The sequence below is a fragment of the Agelaius phoeniceus genome, chromosome 21 (assembly GCF_051311805.1).
Source record: "Agelaius phoeniceus isolate bAgePho1 chromosome 21, bAgePho1.hap1, whole genome shotgun sequence".
In the NCBI taxonomy this organism is placed as follows: domain Eukaryota; kingdom Metazoa; phylum Chordata; class Aves; order Passeriformes; family Icteridae; genus Agelaius; species Agelaius phoeniceus.
The window spans coordinates 10,080,422-10,100,430 of record NC_135285.1 but is presented as its reverse complement, the minus strand read 5'-3'; the positions used below and the strand labels follow the sequence as shown (position 1 = coordinate 10,100,430).

The following is a 20,009-nucleotide window of genomic DNA, read 5'->3' as shown; positions in this document are numbered from 1 at the left end:
CGCCATCTTCCTTTATTCATTTATCATGGTAAGGGCTTTGGCCAAAATACACAAAGCAGAGAAATTGTTGACATGTGGGGCCCTAGCAGAGCAAATCCTTCATCCTCCTCCCCCTCCCCGTGGCACACAAACTAACTTTTGGGGAGTTGTTTATTTAAGGAGTGCAGAGCACTTGGTGCTCTTTGAACCCAAATGCCTTGGGAGCAGGGCTGGGGCTGCCACCACCTTCCTGGGGCTGCCTTTGGGAAGTACCTGCTCCCAGTGAGGAGCTGAGCTCAGGACCTGCTCTGCTTGCGCCTCCTCCAAGCCCTCAGCTCTGCTGCCAGAGGCTCTCAGGTGTTTTGTAGATGCCTGGGGAGGCAGATGCTGCTTTTGGGAAGTTCCTGTGTTGGCTTTAGGTTTTCTCAGTCCTGGCTAAAGCAGCTGTGCTGACAGCACTGGTTTCAGGTCTCTCCCCACAGAGCCCCTGCTGCCCTGTGGCATGGGGCAAATGCTTGCTTTGGAACACGTGAGCCAAGGGAACACTCCAAGCAGGACCTGGCTGTTGTGAGGCTGCTGCTCCACGCCTCATTTTGACTTTATTTCAAGCAGAAATAGGTGCTGAGGTTTGCAGCAGGACAGGCAGGTTCCTCTCGTGGGTGGCCCTGGCTCCAGGGGGCTGAGGGTGTGGGGCAAAGATGGGGCACCAAGTGAACAGGGCAGTCCTCCCCCTGTGCCTCCAGCAATTTCCAGTTCTCCTTCCTGGTATTTTATTTCTGGTATCAGTTCATCCAATCCTGTTCCCAGCTGGATAGAGACAGCAAGGAGAGCTCCCCCCTCCCTCCAGCACACCCCAAGGCAGCCATGGCAGCAGCCAGGGCACGGAGCTGCCCCTGCCCACCCCTGGGGCTGCTGGCCCCGGGCAGGGTGGGTGCTGGGGCTGTGGCAGCCCGTTTCTGCTCCAGGGGCAGTTGGATGATGTTTGTGATGTTTTTGACAGCTGGGATGGTGTTTATCCAAGCAGCTCCTTGGTCTTTGCTGCCAGCAGCTTGTCCATCTCTGCAGCAGCCTCATCTGCCATTTGCTGGATCTGTGGCAAGACAGCACAAACCAGAGCTCTGTGTGAGGTGATGCCACAGCTGAAGGGGAAAGCAGTGACCAAACCCCCCTTTGGAACAAAGCCTCAAGTGACTGGTGATGGCTGAAGCCCTGCCCAGGGATCAGCTCTCCTGACAACAAGGGATGGACATGGCCACTGTGCAGAGGGGATGAAAACAGGCAGGAAAAGCCTGGAGCACAGTGTGTGCTGTGCACTGGTTCCAGGGGATGAAGATCTGCTTGTGCACAAGGCCTGGCAATGGCCTTTGCTCACAATGAAAAATCTGGGTACAAGGAAGGAATTGCACTGGAGATGTGCCCTCCACCAGTGCAGAGCACATCTGTGTGCTCTGGGACAGAGGCTTCCTGCAGGATTTGGTTACAATGGCATGGCCATTTTTCCTGCTTGCACAAACCCTCTGTATATCCATGTTTATTTTTGTGAGCACACACAGAACTGTCCCAGAGCATTTGCAATGTATCTAACTTTAGCTGTTAATAAACAAACAGCTAAGGAGTAATGGCCTGCCTTCAGAGGCATCAATTCAGCAGAACACTTAGGCTTGTGCCTGAGTTTATGCCCAAGTAATTGACTTTAGTGACATCTGCTCTTAGGGAATTAGGCATGTGCTTAAGTATTTTCCTGAACTGGAGCCAAAAACTCAGAACAGAGATAATCTTGCAAGCCTTTTCATTAATAACAACTGGAGCAATGCTCATTAACACATTTCCAGTGGCCAGGCATAGCATGAGTGGTGGTACAGCCATGGCCATGGATTGTTTCACTCCCTAAATTCTGCTGGTTTGTGCAACAATCCCCTCTAGTACAAAAGCTTTTGGGGAATTCTTTTTCCCTGTGTCAGTTTACAATGGCTCATATCCTAAATCTGGCTTTGAGATCGAAGCCCCCAGTCTCACAAAGAAAAAGCAGATACAAATGTCATTTCCAGCTCCAGAAATTCAGCCCAGGGCTGTCCACTGCCCCACTGGGTTCTCAGTGCTGAGGATTTGTAAGCAAGGGCTGGGACAAACCACTGAGCTGTGGGGCACCAAAATATGGCAGAAGGAAAGAAAAATTACCTGCTTTTCTAGCAGCCAGATGGTGTCTTCTGACACTTTGTTCTTGGACTTCTTTACTTGGGTGATGCTTTTGCTTCTCACCTTTCTCAGGGCCTCTTTGGACTTGTTGGTGGACTGCTTGGCCAGCTTGGCCAGGCTCTCCCTGTGCTCCCTTGTGACCCTGGGAGAGAGAGGAGAGGAAAAACAACAAAAGGAAAAGCAGTGTCATGTGTAGCACAGCCAGATTTATTTTCTGTGAAGGACTCTGGGTAAATGAGTGATCCTCTCCAACTGGTGCTGCCCTGCTCAGGGACACACAAAAGCTGCTGGTTTTAGATGGAGCTGGCTCTGTGTGGAGGCACTGTCTCAGGGCAGAGGGACTGAACAGCTCAGGACACGTTTTTATTCTGCTTTGGTCCACCTGAGAAAATCTGCCAGCTCTGCACAGCATTCCAAGGAAGCAGTCTTGAACCTAGAATGGAAAATTTCCAGCTCAGCTCTAAGCTGGGGATCTTGGACTGAATCTTGCTTTATAGTTCTTGCTGCAGTGCCTGAAAGTCATCTTGAAATGTTCAGACATTCCTTACTTCCTGCTGCCAAAGCATGTGTGGAAAAGAGGAAAAATCCAGCTCCAGACTTGAAAGATCAAGTGAAAAGTGTCATCCTAAAAAGCACAGAACTGCAAAGCCAGGAGGAAAGTCTGCTCCTGAAATTGGGATTTGCCTCCCTGTAGCTGAAGAGCCTGAATTATGTACCTGGAAGCCAAGGAGCTTATCTTTCACCCAATCTTATTCCAGCTCACCATGAGCAGGATTTCCCACCAGGATGATATGAACACCTGGGCTGACAAGAGGATGCTGCTGCTCATGGTAAGCCACAGGTAACCCAGACCAGGGTGAACCCTCCCCCTGATGTGGGGCCAGCTGCTGCTGTGGTGTCACCAAAAAATGCTCAACTTTCTATCCCACACTAAAAACTGGTGATGAGGGGCTCTGGGATAAAAGGCTCAGGAAGGGCTGATGTGTCCCCTGAGCTCAGGTCATGCTCCAGCACCTACAGCTAACCACTGTCAACTGCTAGTGCTTAAATACAGTATTTTAATTATTTTCATAGCTCTTGGAGTTTGCAGTCTGCCTGAGAAGGAAAAACCCCGGTGCACTCCCTCAGACTCTCTAGGAGGAGAATGCGTGGGGGTGATACTGCAAAATAAACATTTCACAGGAGTATTTAGAAATTGGCTGCAGCAGCCTGGGTCACCCAAACCCTGGGGCCAGGACTCTTTGCACAGAGAGCTCAGGAAATGTGGGGTGAGGGTGCCTGGGCTCTGCCCCTTGGTGGGTGTGGGCTCTGGGGGGCTCTGGGGGCACAGCTGGACCCTCAGCCCGTCCCCACAGCCAGGTCTCTGGCAGCCATCCCCATTTCCCAGTGCCAGAGGGAAGAGGTTTCCCAGAAGCAGTTAGTATTTACAGGAATTCAGGATGGCCAGGAAAGCTGGCAGACCCAGAGAGCCAAGCCAGCCCTGGCACCCAGGGCACCCCAGCCTGCCCCCTCCCTGTGGAGGGACTGGCCAGGGAATGTCACATGGAATCTCAGAATACCCTGAGCTGGAAGAGTCCAACTCCTGGCCCTCAAAATCCCACCCAGTGCCTGAGAGTGCTGTCCAAGCACTCCTGGAGCTCTGGCAGCCCTGGGGCTGTGCCCATTCCCTGGGGAGCCTGGGCATGGCTCCACCACCCTCTGGGGGAAGAACCTTGCCCTGAGCTCCAGCCTAACCCACCACATGTGGCAGGAGGATTCTGGTCAGCACAGGCTGGAGCCTGGCCCCAGTGTCTGCCCAGGACGGAGCAGGGATCCCTCCCTGTGGTTCCCCTGGGTCCCAGCACTGATTCCTCTGGGATTCTCACATCCCAGAACCCCCAACGGAGCTCACAGGCACAGCTCTGCCTGAGGGCACCTTCTCAGGCAGCTTTTTTGGGGTAAGCGGGGAGTGAATGCTGGGCACCTTCTCAGGCAGCTTTTTTGGGGTTAAGTGGGGAGTGAATGCTGGGCACCTTCTCAGGCAGCTTTTTTGGGGTTAAGTGGGGAGTGCATCCTGGCTGCTCAGCCTGAGGGGGGAGCTGGGGTCTCTCCCAGGCCCTGCTGGCTGGAGGGAGCAGCTCAGCGGGGCTGCTCAGGGCGGGAGCCCAGCCTGGCTGTGCCCAGGGTATCGCTGGCCTGCCCGGGGCTGCCGAGCCTTGAAGGAAATGTTTTTGTTTATGCAGCACTGCCAGATTTCCTCTGCTTCTTGGCACGGGGTCACAGCTTTCATGCCTCCCTGTCTGTCTTTATTAACACCAATTTCTTTTTATCACCGCGCAGCGCCGGGGAGTTTCTCAGCGGGTTTTATGTTCCAGCCAGACTGTGTGTAAATTCTCAGCAATGCTACCAATAATGCCAGAAACAGAGACTTTTCCAAGCAGATGCTGTTTCTGGTTAAGGAATCCATCAACACGAGCCAGGCCCCAGGTTTCTAAGGACAGTTGTTCTAATCCTGCCCCGAGATCTGGGACTTTTAAGCTGTTCTTAGGTATGTTTGCTTTTCTGTCTAGTAACCATTGTCCCTACCCCCTCTCAAAGCCAAAACAAAGTGTGAAGTGAACTTGGGGAAAGGGGGTCAGATGGGGAATGAGGACAAGCTCCCACCCAGCAGCCCATGGAGCAGCAGGGTCAATCCCTGCCACCCCCCAGGGACAGCCTTGTCCTGCCTGGCCCAGGGCAGAGCCTGCTGAGTGACATCTCAGGGGGGTCACATCTTTTTTTCTGAGGAAAATCTCTCCTTCTGCCTCCCCCAGCACTGCAGCCCGCGAGGTCCCACCCCTGCATGTGGCAGAACAGACCCTGAGAGGACAACCCAGCTCAACACAAGACATTTCTCTGGGTAAGAGTGATTCCTGTACCTCCAACACCAGGAATTTCCTGTGAAGGAGAGGGATCAGTTAAAGGAAAGTAGGCTAAACTAAACACTCTGCATTCATAATTGCAGATAAACACGGGCTGCAACATTTATTGCTCAATAAAACGCAGGCAAGAGGCTCCTGATGATGAGCAGGAGCAGCTCACAACAGCTTTGGGGTGTTTTCAAGTGAAATGTTTTGGTCCTTTCTCCCCATAGTAGGTATCTGCTTATTTCTTAAAGGGCAAAGGGAAAAAAAAGGCTCACAATGAGTCATTAAACTTTCAAATGAGTCATCTGGCTTTCAGTAAAGCATGTGTAAAAATATTACTGATTTACAAACAATATCCAGTGTAACACAATGGGTCCAAAAAAGATGAATCTAAAAATGAGGCAATACCATAAAAGACACAAGGTCAGGTCAAATTCGGCCAAGAGATCAACCAATACAAATGTTCCCATGGATGGTTTTCTTTCCTTTTTTTCCTATTTTTTTTTTTGTAATTTTTATTTTTAAACCCTCAGAGGCTCCTTTTTATACAAATAAATATTGCCTATGCAGTGCTAGCCACACAAACAGGAGAATGCCTTGGGGAGCAGAGGGATCCTGGCAGGCAGCAGAAGTAAACACCAAGGACACGAGTGTATTTTTTCTGTTAAAACTGCATTGCAAAAACTAAACTGATAGAATAAATACTGAAAAGCAAACTCCATTTTGAAATGCTCTGTTGAAACATTCCAGAGCACAGCTGGACCTGCACAAAGCAAAATATGGCACACGTGTGTCCAGCTGACAGGTCAGACTGAGGAGTGGTTATAACAACAGGTAAGGGCAATTTGGATTTGGTTTCATTTTTATTGTGCCTCCCTTCATGAAAGAACCAAAGTCTGCAGAACCAATATTAATATTGTCTCTTCATTTCTGATTTGTTGCTTATTTTGCACACCTGACGTAATTCTGCAATTTCACTGCATCTGTCTGTCATACATTCTTTCATGAACTGCTGGAAATAATGCAAAACTTAAAAAAAATGTTAAAAGTAAATGAGGGATATAATTATCTTTGCCCTGCCTTTTTCATTAGGGGGTTTAAAAGGCTGGAACTGTTTGTCTTTAAGGTGAGTGGCTGAAACTCCCACAGCCCCAGACATGGAGCTGGAGAGCAGCAGGGACTGGAGTGCCAGAGAGGGCAGACCTGGGGCACAGAATCCTTAACTCAGGACTTCTCAGCAGCCAGGAGGGGACCAGGAGCTGCAGCCCTGACACAGGAGGGGAGCACAGAGGCAGAGCTTCCCTGGGAAGAGGAGCCTTGTTTTCTCTCTGCAGCACCACAGAAGATAGTGACAGACCTACACATTTGTTTAAAAACACAGGATTTTGTTAAAGCTGGGGATTTGCAGTTTTGGAGTTTCCTCCCCTGCAATTCGTATTCAAGGATGACCCAAGTGCCCATTAACAATCAAACCACTGTGCAGCAACCCGGGAGCCTCAGCAATTACAAAGATAATGGTGCCCTCCTCCTCCTCTGCCTCCTCTCCTGAGGAATGGGGGAAGGGCAGGGAGCACAGGGAAGGAAAATCAGCAAATAGAATGATAATGTCACTGCCTCTCACCGACAGCCACGGAAAGCTGCAATTAGGCTTCTCTGATCAAAATGCTGGGTAAAATTCCACAGAATGTTTAAAGGGGATTTACAGCACACCAAATACCTGGCTCATCTTTACCAAGAAGTCACAAGGGGTTTGTGCATGCCCTGTTTGTCTTTACCATGGTGGGAAACCATGCCCAGCCACACCTGCCCAGGGTGTTCTGATGCTCCATAAGGTCTGAGCACCCACAGGAGCTGATGAATTTTCCTTGTGCCCCCAGCCCTGTGCCAGTGACTGGAGCTGCAGGGAGATTCCTCATTTCATCTGAGTGGAGCCCCATTCCCAGGCAGAGCCAGGATCACTTCTCCTGATCCAAAGTGAAGCATGGATGCAGCAGCACCTCCTGCCTTGTCCAAGGTCTGTGTTGGGTGAGGGAAGTGATGCTCAGCCCTTGCCTGAGTAACCTGTTTTTCTAGCCCCATACCCAATTTTCCATACAGCCACCAGTTACACACTGTGTATTACACAAAAGAGTGAGCAGATTTTTTGTCAAAGCTATAAATTTCCTTCCTCTCACTTTCATCAGTTCCTTTTAGTGCTCTCTGCAGCAAGGTGCTACTCTCCCCTAACATCACTGGTTCAACACTGCTGTTCTGTGCTGGTGTAATTGCAGGAATTTAGAGTAGGGCAGCCAAGAATCAGCCCCTGAATTAAAGCAATACAGTTTCAAAAGCTTTTGGCTCTCTCTTTCAAAGTGCTGCAGCCAGCCAGGACCAAGCTTCTTCTGCAGAGGGAAGATGAAAAATAAGATCAATCATCAGATGCCAAGATGTGGTGACAGAGCCCAGACACTCCCAAGAGGTTGCACAAGACCCTTCTAAGGGCTCGGATTTTTTCCTGAACCAAAACTACAGCTCTTTGGAAAGCAGCTGCACGGGGATACACAGCAATCGTGCATGTTTAGCCTCTGAAGGGCACTCCCTGCATGATGCAGAGCTGGGGCATGGATACTCACTTGGGAACTGGCACCCGAATCACCATCCCGTCCACCTCGGGGTTCAGGTTCATGCCACTCTCCCTTATGGCCTTTGCAGCTGCAGCTGTGCTCTGTGGAACAGATCAAAAGGTAAAGGGAATTAGGAAATAATCATTCCCATATGCCAGACCTCTGTCAATAGTTGGCAATCCATCTCCATGGAACATGGAAACATTTACTTGTGTTACCAGTGAGATCAGGAAGTGCCATTGGTGCAGAGAGCTTTGATCAGAGCCAGTGGGAAACTGCGGCCGCTCGTGCTGGGGTAGGGGCACGCAGGGAGGAGAGGGGAAGGGAGGCAGCAACAAAAGAAAACTGCTTTGCTTCTTTGAAACTGTTTGAATGGTTTGAGGCAACGCAGAGTGAAACCACAACAAATTCCCAAGGCAGGGCCCGACTGTGGCAAAGGAGATGAAAGATTCTGAGCATTTGAAAATTCCAGCTGAATGTTTCCCCCTGGAAATCACCCAGTGCCAATTCTGAAACCCTAACGAACTTAACCACTTCAGCACCACAAGCTGACCACAGGACACTTCCCAAAACTCCCCCCTGCTGTGTTTGGAAGGGGGGTGGCAGGTTTGCCTGGTGACTGCAAGGTGATTTCAAGGCTTCACCCCCATCACAAGGTGAGTGCCCCTCTACAGAGTGCCAGGCTTTGGGGTTAAAGCAGAGTTTGGCCAAGAACACCCACAGGGCTCTGCCAAGTCACTTCATTTTGACTCTGACAAGCCCCAGGAGTTTTTTTTTCCTGTGGCACTCGTTTCCTACCAGGCATGATGCTATTTCTGATACTCTTTGCCATCATTAACTTTAGCTCCAGGCTGCTGCAGTATTTATGTAGCTCAGACTGTATTTATAAAGCTCAGCTTTTCCCAACTGAGGCACAAACTAAAGCTCTGCAGATTTGCTCAGGTCCCTCCTGTGTGACATCACTGAATGAGATGAATGCTCTGCTGGTGTTCTGCAGGAGACAACTGCTGTCCCCTGAAACTACAAGGGCAGAGAAAATGCAACCAGAATGATCTCAGCATGTTAGGAATGTCAATGTGTTATTCCATGGACAGCGCCTGGTCTGCAGGAAAGAAATGCTCAGTAAAAACTGTGTTGTTTAACATAGATATTGGAGGAGATAGAAGAAGAGGAAAGTAATGAGAGAAGGGAAAATATTGCAATATTGCTTCCATCTTCTTGTAGCCTGTGAAAAAATTGTATTTAAAAATCCAGTGTTTGGTTTTGTAACTCCTGGGAAGACAGACTTTGGCTCTGCAAGTCCTTTTCTATGATTATTTTATTTCTCAAACTCTTCAGGCAATTTTATTTTCTTCTCAGTGTCATGAACTACTGACTCTATGCTGTAAATAATGACATCAAGTGATCATGTCTCTAATGGTTTTAGCTCAATCTATCACAAAACAGGTGTGGGTCTAAAGCAACTGTGGTGAGAAAAATGTTCAAGTGGTCCTTTAGCATAGGAAGCAAATGTAGGCAATCCTATCTAGAGGATATTTAATTTCTCCCATGCCCATTTCTCAGCCTGAGCTCTTGCCTGGACATGGGAGAAGCCATGGAGGGACTTCCTTGGCCCTCTCAGGACCTCACTCATGAAGGCCTCCATTCTTCAGAGCCTTTATACACAAGGGATACACTCTAAGGAACACTCAGGCATCAAGTGCCTTGCACTGACCTCCTCTGAGACTTTGCTGACTTAATTAATTGGGGAAAGCCTTTGCAAAATAAATAGAGATAAGGCCTGGCACAGCTCCAGCCCTGGAGCAAGATGAATTGTTAACCTTGAGCTTACTCCTGCTGCCCTGTGCCTGGCTCTGGGACCTGCTGCAGGCACCCCCAGGGCTTGAGCTGAGCTGAGCTGGGATTTGGATTTGCTGCCTCATTCAGGGGCAGGCCTAAGGCTCCTGCAGAAAATTACAAGAACTCACAGAAGACAAACCAGAGCCCCTGATTTGAGTTCTGACCTGCAGGTGCTGCCAAGGGAGGAGCTGGCCAAGTTCAGCAGTGCCCAAGTCAAGCCCTGTGACAGCACTGAGCAGGAGCCAGCTCAGTCCCACCAGAAAAGCTGCTCAGAAGGTCACAGGCTACATCACAGCCTCTCTCATGAACTCTCAGGGCTATCAGCAGCTCTGGTAATATATAAGCAAGTTTCAGAGGTGTCTGGTGAAGTTCCCAGTACAAATTCCAACGACACGTCTGGTTCTGTGCATGGCCATGTCCTGACAAGGAACTGAGATGAATACAAGAGGGCTGATAGAGCATTGCAGCCATGTCTGCAGCTCAGGTGAGTGTGTGTGCTCAGGCTTCTCATAAATGCATGGGAAATGGGGAGGGCTGGAAGGGCACAGTGAATCCAGCAATCTGCTCCATGGTGCTTCTGTTGTTTTGCAGATCCAACTGAGGGAAAGCGCCTGCAAAGCAAACCCCTGTAACTGTGGCACCCTTGGATACAGCCCTGAGAGCAAGCACAGCACTCAGAAACTCTGCTGTGAGCCTGTGCTGCTGCAGGTGAGCTGCTCTGGGAGCCACGTGGGGCCGGGGAGCTGCTGTCAGCAGCAAATGCCCCTCCTGGTCAGTGTCAGCTCCAGTGACACAGCCCAGCCCCAGGCTGCAGCCCTGCCACATCTGACTGATTTTGTCTAAATGCTCCTTTGCTCAGCATCAACCTGTTTGTTCCTGTGGCAATTACCTCCCCTGCCAACGTGTCCTCACCTCTGGGAAGCTGGTCATGTTCACTGTCAGGAGCTGTGGTGACTTCTGTGAGATCTGCCCCAGCTGGTTCAGCGGAAACTTCCCGTCCTTTGTCACCACAGTTATGTGATCCAGGGCCCCTCAAAAGAACCAAACACAGGGAGCCTCAGTGTGACAGAACACTGTGCAGGGGTGCTGGAGAAAAACGTGTCCACATTGTCCCACTTCCCTTCTGCCATGCAAAATGCAGAGGTTACAAAGGAAAAAATGGTGTTTATTCAGACCTCAGGTGCTGTTTGTGTTCAGGCATCCCCTGTGTATTCACAAGGTAAATAATTCAAAGCTGCTCTAAAGCACAAAAACATGAAAACAAAACTGTTGTTTGTTTTTGCTACTAGAATAGGAAAACTAAGCAGGATTGTTAAGAATTAAAGGGAAATGGTTATTTTTTTAATTCTTACAACTTAAAGAAAACCGAAATGTTGCTATAAAAATCAAGACAAATATTGTCTTTAACTTAGCAGGACTATCTTAAACCCCTCTATTTTTTCCAGGCCCCCAGAGGGGTGTTGTACACAGCTCAATTTAAAGTATTCCATTTCTCCCTGAGCTACTCTTAATCTGCTCTCTATTTTCTGCTGCAAAATGTTAACAGGCCAAAAGGCACATGGGCCAGGAGGTACTTTATCAGTGCAATTAAAAAAAATACCTATGGTTAAAATAAATAGTTAAGAGACTGAGCTAGGCTTCTCAGCTCCATTAAAGACAGAAGTGCCCCTGCCAGAGCTGGGGTGGGGAATGATTCAAATCTGGTCATTGTTTAACGTTAAATTTTATCCCTGAAACTTGATATGCTTACAAATGCTCCGAGTGTTTTAGTAACTGCAGCTTAGGCAAACATTCACATTTTTTCCTAAAACACAGAATCCATGAAGGAGGTTTGTACAGGTTACTACCCATAAAGATGCATAGCAGGAAAAAAAGTTTGTATATGCCAGACACCAGCCCAATGGCAATTTCCAAAAGGATCATTTAATGGCAATTGGATTTTTCCTGCCCTACTGCACCATTAGCTGACAACCTGCTTCTTCATCACATCTGCAAACAGTTCAGTTAGACACTTTTGACATCTCCCACTTAAAAAAGCTATTTCCAGGAAGCTATTAACAAAAATGGATCCTTCCTGGTCAAGCTCAGGGTGAAGAAAGGATCTAGCTGGGATGTCAGGGTTGTAGGAATTGGATAACTCCAGGAAAAGAAAATTGATTTTGAAAAAATCTGAGCTGTCTATTACTGGGATTTGTATCCTTATTTACAAGCTACAGAGCATCACACAAGGAAGTTACCAACCTGGTGAGGTTCTAACATTGAGATTTCTGCTGAAATCTTCTTTCAGAGCTTCTATGACTGCCTGCATATCTTCACTGGTTTCCTCCAAATTGATAATATCCTCAACTAGGGCAGCACTGATATTCACTTTGGCTTGACTCTGCCCTTTACCTTTAGCTGCAGATTACACAAAAGATTAGTTTCTATTTCTGACAAGTTAGTTAGAAAGTAGAAAGAAGATATTAAAGTGAGATTTAGAATCAAGTCTAAGATAAACTGAAGTAAAACAAAAGTAACTGTATTTTTAACGAGTAAATAGCTCACCATTTGAGCACAACAGCCAAAATTAATAAATATATTAAAAATCCTTATAAGTGTTGAAAGATAGGTTGTAAAACCGTGAGAAAAGCTGCCGTTTTTACCTTTTTTGGTAGCCAGCTGCCGGCTCAGCAGCAAGTGCTGGACACAGCGGCTGCAGCCCCCCGGGAGCGGGGCCGGGGGCAGCCCCCGGGCCACGGCCGGGGAGGAGCGGAGCAGCAGCGCCGGGAGGGGACGGAGGCAGCGCAGAGCCAGAGCCATGGCTGAGAGCGGGGTGTGCCCAACCTGCGGGGAGAGAGGCGGGAGGGCAGCTCGGGGGATTGAGCCCGGCCTGCCCCAGGGCTCAGTGGCGGCTGCGGGGACGAGGGCAGCTCCGTGATGTGGGCAGAGCTCTGGGGATCGGCCGTGGCCACCGGGGAAATGCCGCGGGAAGGGCTCGGTGGGTGCCAGCGGTGTCAGCACGGCCTCTGCACATCTGCCCAGATGTGCCCGTGACACAAACCCAAGGCTGCCGAGCAGCAGCCGCTCCCGCCGGTACCGGCTGTGCGCACACCAGCGGGGCTGAGGCTTCTGTTTGTGCCTCAGAGCTCTGACAGCCCTATATTCACAGGGTTCGTTCCACCGGGCCGCTGGGGGCTCCGGGCCGTATCAGCAGCCGCGGAGCTGCGGTAATATACGCGGGACTCGGGACTCGGGCCCCGCGGAGCCGGTGGCGGGGAGCGGGGAGCTGCCGCTGGCGGCCACCGGGGAAAGCGGCCCTCCCTGCACCGGGGACACGCGACCCCGACCCAGGTCCCGGTCCCGGTCCCGGTTCCAACCCCGCGCAGGTGCGCGCAGGCCCCGCCCCGCTGCCCCACCCATCCAGGCCCCGCCCATCCCGCCCCCGCCGCTGCTCAGGACGGCCCGGCCCGCTCGTCCCGGTGCCCCGTGGAAAGCCGCGCCGAAGAGCGGGGATCGGGGCTGGCAATCGGGAATAGGGGCCCGGGATCGGAGCCCGGGGGCGGCGAAGGGGAGGGGAAGGGAGGCGGGGGAGGGCGGGCGCCATCGCCTCGCTCACCGTAGCGCGGCCCTGCGCGTCTCGGAGAGCGTCATCGGCCGCGCCGCAGCGTGACGTCATCGAGCGGCGCCAAGGGCGGGGCGAGGCCTGCGCGGGGACGGAGCGGCCGCGGCCCCGGCACGGAGCGGGCCCATGGAGCCGGGCCGGCAGGCGCTGCCGCTGGAGAACGCCTCCATCCTGTCCGAGGGCGCCCTGCAGGACGGGCACCGCCTCTGGATCGGCAACCTGGACCCCAAGATCACCGAGTGAGTGACCGCGGAACCCCCCCCGGCACCGCCCCCGCGGCGGCACCGCCCCGGACGGGGCCATGTTCCCGCAGCGGCACCGAACCCTCCGGGCGGTGCCGCCTCGCCCCTCCCCGGCCGGCCCCGGGCCCGGCGTCAGCCCCAGAACTGCCCGGCCCCCGGTGCCCGCAGCTTCCCGGGTGCTGGGGGTGCCCCCACGGCCAGCGGGGCTGGTCGGGAGCGGCACTCCCGGCTCTGCCTCTGCCCCGGGGTCAGCGGGGCCGGTCGGGAACGGCACTCCCGGCTCTGCTCTGCCCCCAGCCAGCGGGGCCGGTCGCCTGCTGGAGCAGATAGCAGATTCGCGCTCCGAGGAGCAGCCCGTGCCTGCCGGGTGCTGCTCCGGGCAGGAATCGCTCCAGCCCGGGTGTGTCCGTGTGCCGGTGTCTTCCCGCACCGAGGGGCTCAGAGGCTGCACACAGCATCTCCTGAAGCACCGCTGGGCTGGGAGCTCAGGGGCTGAAATCATCCCTGTGCTGCAAACTGGGGAAATGTAGAATATCAGGCTGGAGGCTTACAGTGCTACAAATGGTAAAGCAAGGCACAGCCCTGGAAGCTGTACCCAGAGAGGCTGGGGTCTGGGGAGGAATGAGGGTGGGCAGGGCAGAGCTGACAGACTGTGTCAAACAGCAGCTCTGCTTTGGTATTTTGCTGGGCGTGAGTTCAGAGGAGAGTGGCTGCAGCAGTGGGTGGGGAGGAGGTGGGAGTGGTGGGACTGGATGCTCTGGTGGGTAAATGCATGAATTAAATGTCTGTGAGCATTTCGTGTTTTCTCCAGGCTATGGATAATTATCTCCTGCACAAGCATAACATTTGAACAGCTAAATTGTCAAGGGAATATGATGTGCTGTCCAATATTTGGATGGGGTGCTGTGAAATCACTAGGTTGTATAAAAAGGAAAAGCAACCCAAAACAATTTGGGCTTTCCACACTCACAACAAACAAGCATTTTTGATTAACTATTGTGTGTGCCTGTCATGGAATACTTTTTCTTCCTGGTTCTTTTTGTGTGTGTGCAGGTGCTGGGGTTTATTCTGAGCGTGGTTTATCTGAGCAGAGCAGCTCCCTAATAGCCTCTAAATGGAATCATTAATGCTTTGTGATTTCAGCCATTCAGCTTTGGGAGGTTTCTGCATTAATTACCACTCCTCTCCCACAGCTCTGTCCCTGTGGTTTGTCCACATTCACTGACCACGAGGAATTAGATACAGAATTCTTGAGTGTTGTTTGCTGGCTCCTCAGGGATTCAGGAGCTGGGTGAGGGCAGGAGTGCATTGGATCCTTCACTGCCCGGGGGGATCCTCAGTGCTGTTAAAGACCCTTTCAGGGTAGGTTGTTCCTTTAGTCTTGGCCAGATAAGTAATAGGTTTTTATGGCAAAATTTACTGTTTTCATCGCTTGGATGAAGTGAGTTTGGTGGGTTCTTAAACCTAGAGTGCTTCCATGCTCCTAAATGTTCAAAGTCTGCCCAGTGATGAGGGACAGTGCTTGCTGCTTATTTCAGGCTTTAGAATTCTGGGTCTTGCTTTTTGTTTTGCTTTAAAATCGCTCTTCTCTCCTGCAAATGATGCTGTGTCTCCATTTCTTTGTGAATAAAAGAAGAGGAAGCCCCTTTTAGCACATTGTCAGTGTAAAGAAAATGTGCAGTCAGTAAATTTCTATAAATCATCTTGACCCTTATTCTCTCATGCTAAGGGCTTACATCTCTAGTTCTAGTTGCTCCTCTGAATTATTCCTGTTGAGGTTACTACTCAGATGACTAAATCAAACTCCTGAAAATGAAATGTTTCTGCATTTGCTGCTTTTATCTGTTTTTTAAAGAGCTGCCTTTGTTATTTCTATGTTGGATTTGTTTAAGGCAGAGTAAGGTTGATTGAGTTGTTGGCAGAGTTAATAAGTGGTTGTGACACTCTCAAGCAGAAATGAGATCAGAAAGTCTTGAATCAATCCAAAACTTCCATTTAAAGAGCAAAGTGGAGCTGCAGTCAAGTGCTGGGGAGTTAATAGGTAATGTACACATTGGAGCACAAGCTGCAGGAGCAGCATTTATAAATGTAGGGCTGCCCACAAATTCCAGCCTGGGAGCTGATGCTTTTGGGAGGTTGTTGCACACATCCAGTGACTGTGGCTCAGCTGGGGGTGCTGGCATGCCCTGGGTACTGGGTTGTGTTTGCTCTTCAGCTGGGCATTCTCCCTGCTGCTGCTGGTCGTGGTGACTCCTTCTATCAGCACCCTGAAAGCATTGCCTGCCTGTGGGAGCAGGTGCTGTTGTTGGGAGTCTCCCGAGCGTGTTCTCAGCAGCTGGAAGGAGGACAGCTGGCACCAGGGGACCTCACAGCTGCTTGTGACATAGGATGGTGTCTCCAGGCACTCTGGGAGCCGTGAGATCCCTGCCGTGGGGTCTGCATGAGTGTGGCAGCAGGTGGTTCCTCGTGCTTTGGTGTCACCACCACCATTTGTGCCCCAGCTGCACAGCAGGGCAGGCCGTGTGCTGTGGCTCAGCTCTCATCGCCCCTCGGTGCTCCCACCCCATGGGGCAAAGCCACACAGTTCAGTTCTGTACCCCTAGAATTGCCTCCTGTGCCCATTCCTGCTCCTAAAAGCTGCCTGACACTTTGCAGTTTTTTGGCCAGGCAGAGATTTCATTTTCAGCTCTCCGTTCACGTGACCTGGTTTCCCGTAGCCTTTCAATGCCCATTCATTTTCCACGGGGATGAAGTAGGGGTGTTGAACTTCCTCAGCTGCCGTGCTGCTTGTCGAGGATCCCATCTCGATGAGTGTCACCTAGAAAACAATGTGTGCACAAGCTGTTGTCACAGCCCCCCGCTGGCAGCTCCCAGTGGGGCAGAATTCCTGCAGTAATGGTTTCTGCATGTGGCCCGGCCCCGCGCCGGGTCCTTGGGACAGCATTGTTCAGAGGAAGCCTTGCCTGCGTCTGAATAGCGCTGGGGGTGCCAGGAGGAAGAGAGGAGGAAAAGGAAACGGGGGAGCTGCAGGTTTGTCTCCAGCCACATCAGATGACAGGAAGTGGAGATGGAGCTTGGCCGCGGATCCGCGCTGGGGCCGTGGCGGTGCCAGCGCTTCCAGGCTCTGCTGGGTCACCCACCTTGTTGCCATAGCAAAGCTTTTTACATCTTCTCACCTTTTATTTTTTTAATTTTTTAAAATTTTTTAATTTTTATTAAGGCTTCAGGTTTTCCATGACAGTCTTCTTCTTCTGTACCTCTTGGCCTGAAGAGGTCAAGTTACTCTTAATGCCCTCAGTATTTTAATTGCTTGTCAAGTTACTGTTGATGCCCTCAGTATTTTAACAATAACAAACCATAATCACAGCCTAAAACATGAATTATACAGGATTTCTGAGCTGATCCACAGAGAGGAGGTGACCTGCAGTTGTAAAATTGCAGGCATGGTTGGAAAAAGAGTTCTAAACAAAATAGGTGACATAAGTTACTTCTAGGCTGTTGATGAAAATTGTTTTAAAGGAGCAACTATCACCTCACTGCTAAGAAGGTATTATTTGAATGCAGATGCTCTCAGGAAATAAAAAAAAACACCCCAAAAAAGTTCCTTTTGGCAAGGCAGCTGCAGGGTTCTTAGTGCAGAACTCAGGGAGAATCCTCCTTGCCCTTCCCCTGCCTCTGTAATGGCCAGAAGGGGAACAGTATCCTGGTGTAAGGACTTTATTTCCATACTGCTGAAATTCCGAGGGCTTTTTGGAGCAGTATGTTTACAGAAACAAACCTGAGGTGGGTTTACATATCTAGGAGGCTCTGGAAGTCCAACATGTGGAGTTTTTTGTACATCACGTCTCCAAAGTCAGTGTTTTCACTTGTACATCTCTGTCTGCTTTTTGGAAGTGTGAGGTGGTGAAATTTGGCTACTGTGTAATCAGCTCCTTTTCTTCGCCCTGCTCTTTCCAGTTGCCCTTGCTTTCAGAGCAGTGTGAGAGCTCATAGGTGTTGCAAAGGATGTAGGAAGCCTTCCATAATCAATGACAATGTGTGTGTTCCCCTGGGGGTAACTGGCCCTCCTGCGCTGCTCCTCTGTACACACGCTGCACCTTCACCTCTTTAAAAGTGCACATCCTGAATGTCCACTGTGACCATCCTGTGGGATGACTCACATTCCTGGAACTTTCTTGCCTGGCTTCTGAAGCTTAACAAAGGGCTAAGGCTCTTTTCAGACATCCTATCAGGCTTTATTAGGAAAAATGTTGTCTGCCCTTCCCATCTGGACAGTGCCTGTAGTGCCTGGTGCACTTGGCTGCCTTGGGCCACTACTGGCCATTCATGTCTGGACAGGGGAGGTTCATCTGGTGCCTGGTGTTATCCTGGTAGGCTCTCAGAGCACTGAGTGTTACCTCAAACACTGAAAATTTGGGTTAGACTGTGTGGCTTGCTAACAAACATTCTACAGCTCCTTGGGAGATGAGTCCTGACTAAGACACCCTTATTAAACACTTAAATAGTTCTCAAATGTCAGGGATGGGGTCAGGCAGTGAAGGAGCAATGAGTGTCACTTTTCTCCTAGGTCAGGCAGTGTTGTTAAACACTTCAATCCCAGGGAACCAAAAAAAGCTGCAGAGAACTCTCAGGACTAGATGTGGCCTGTACAGCATCTGTGCTCCTTGTTTTAAGTGGCTCAGTGCACCAGATACTAAGCAGACAGATTTACTCTGGCTTTCCCCAGTTTTATTGGAAACAGCACTCTCCTGGATGGCAGGAAGGTAATTGGCTGAAAAAGTGTCTGACTCCCATGAACATGTCACTGAAAAGCTGTCTGAGCCAGAAGCACTGGCAGATTTAGGCTGGATGATACTGAGGGCTGGCTGGTGCCTTTTTTGTTGGGGCCTGCTGGCAATTCCTGGTTGCAGGTTGTTCTGTTTATTCTTCTGTCTTCCTGCATCCCTGTCTTTTCCAGGCAGGTGTCTGTGTGCCCTGGGTGTCCTTGCCAGAGCACTGGCACAGGGCAGGGTGGGTTTGTTCTGGGACAGGGAGGGCAGCAGGAGGAACAGGGTCCTGGGGGATGCAGGTGCTGGGGGCTTGAGCTGGGCAGGGGATGGAGCTTCAGGTGGTCACATCAGGGCTAGAGAGGGGAGACAGGAGGGTTGTGCTTGAAAGTAGGAGTGATTTAGTGAGGCAGGAGGCAAAGCACTCCCAAACCCCTTGGGAGCCATTGCATAATTGTCCAAAAGGCAGCTATTAATAGATCTCTGTGCCCTTCAGCTGGCACTGCTGGCAGGGAACTTTGTGCCTTGGGGTTTTGGAGAGTCACTGGTGGTGCTGCTCAGAGCTATGGATGCTGCACAGGCACCCACCTCTGCTGGGATTTGGGAATGTGTGTGTGACACAGCTGAGTGTGAGCTCTGTGTCTCAGGGGTTCCTCTGTGTCTCCTCACTGTCAGTGGGATGAAACATGTCATAATTGTTTTCTCTTCCCTTCAGATACCACCTCCTCAAACTCCTTCAGAAGTTTGGCAAAGTAAAGCAATTTGACTTTCTCTTCCACAAGTCTGGTGCTCTGGAAGGGCAGCCCAGGGGTTACTGTTTTGTCAACTTTGAAACCAAACAGGTACGTTGCTTTTTGTCTAAAGTTCTGATATCAATGACTGACTTCTCTCCCATTTTTTTAATGCTAATTCAAAACTACAGCAGGAAAGGTTAAATTCAGTACTTTGTCTACACAAACCCACAGATTCTAGCAGCTCTGCTCTGTCACAGCCACTTGTGACTGCTCCTGGAAGTAGCAATAGTGATTTTCTATCTCCTCTGCCGTCTTCTCTTGAATCCTTTTTGGTGCTTACCAGAAAGGGCCAGTTCTTTGGTCCATTTTGCAGCTGGTGATAAGGATGTCAGAAGAGCCCTAACACTGTGCATTTAGAAAATTATTCCCAGGAGGGTGGAGCAGCAAGGCAGATAAAGTCTGGTTACTGGGAGTCTTTCAAAGAGTCCCTGCATTGGGATACAATGGGATAAACTTACTGTGCTGTCAGTGAGCTGTACTTACAGTAGGCTAAATAACAAAGAGAAAAGGGCTCTTTCCATGTGAGTGGGTTTTGACTAGAGGCTTGGTTTGTTTATGGAGCTGTCTTCCTGTGCAGGAAGCAGAGAAGGCGATCCAGTGTCTCAATGGGAAGCTGGCCCTTTCCAAGAAGCTGGTGGTGCGGTGGGCACACGCACAGGTCAAGGTAAGCTGGCTGCTGCAAGCAAGAATTGCTTCTGGTTTGCAGAGCTGAAAAGCTTTAATAGTAAAGCCTTCTTATCAAGGCAGTCCTTGCCTGGCAAAATAATTTCAGTCTGTTCTAGGAAATAACTCGGGGAGTTGATGTTTGCAGCTTCTCCTGTCTGGCCAAGCTGTGCTGGATTAGCTGTGAGTGAGGACAGGCCCTTTAACCTGGGCTTCTTTGGGAGGGGGTTTCTGCTCAGAGCAGTGTGAACAGATTACTTCTCTAAATGCCCATGTTTTAACTTTTCCCAAACTTAGTGAGTAATTGCCTGGAAGTTTGAATCCTTCCCTTTGTGGTTTTTTTACATAGGAGAGGTATGGAAATTCCCAATTACCGGTTGCTGTGTTACTTGGTTCCACTTCTGAAAGCACTTATGTGGCAGCAGCTCTAATTAGTTTTGA

General features: G+C 50.4%; 1 protein-coding gene and 1 long non-coding RNA gene across 2 annotated transcripts; one reads left to right on the top strand and one right to left on the bottom strand.

The window, feature by feature from the left end:
- Positions 1–542: 542 nt before the first annotated feature.
- Positions 543–13,421, bottom strand: MRRF (mitochondrial ribosome recycling factor). The gene is made up of 7 exons (XM_054646143.2): positions 13,098–13,421; positions 12,145–12,325; positions 11,744–11,899; positions 10,415–10,533; positions 7,673–7,764; positions 2,158–2,317; positions 543–1,069 (listed from the first exon to the last, which is right to left on the bottom strand). The coding sequence occupies exons 1-7, from the start codon at positions 13,404–13,406 to the stop codon at positions 992–994; spliced, it is 1,095 nt and encodes a 364-aa protein (XP_054502118.2). The 5' UTR covers positions 13,407–13,421; the 3' UTR covers positions 543–991.
- On the top strand, positions 6,954–10,421 carry LOC143695564 (uncharacterized). Its single transcript, XR_013184910.1, has 3 exons — positions 6,954–7,074; positions 9,673–9,986; positions 10,094–10,421. It is a non-coding gene; the product is annotated as an uncharacterized LOC143695564 (long non-coding RNA).
- Positions 13,422–20,009: the final 6,588 nt, after the last annotated feature.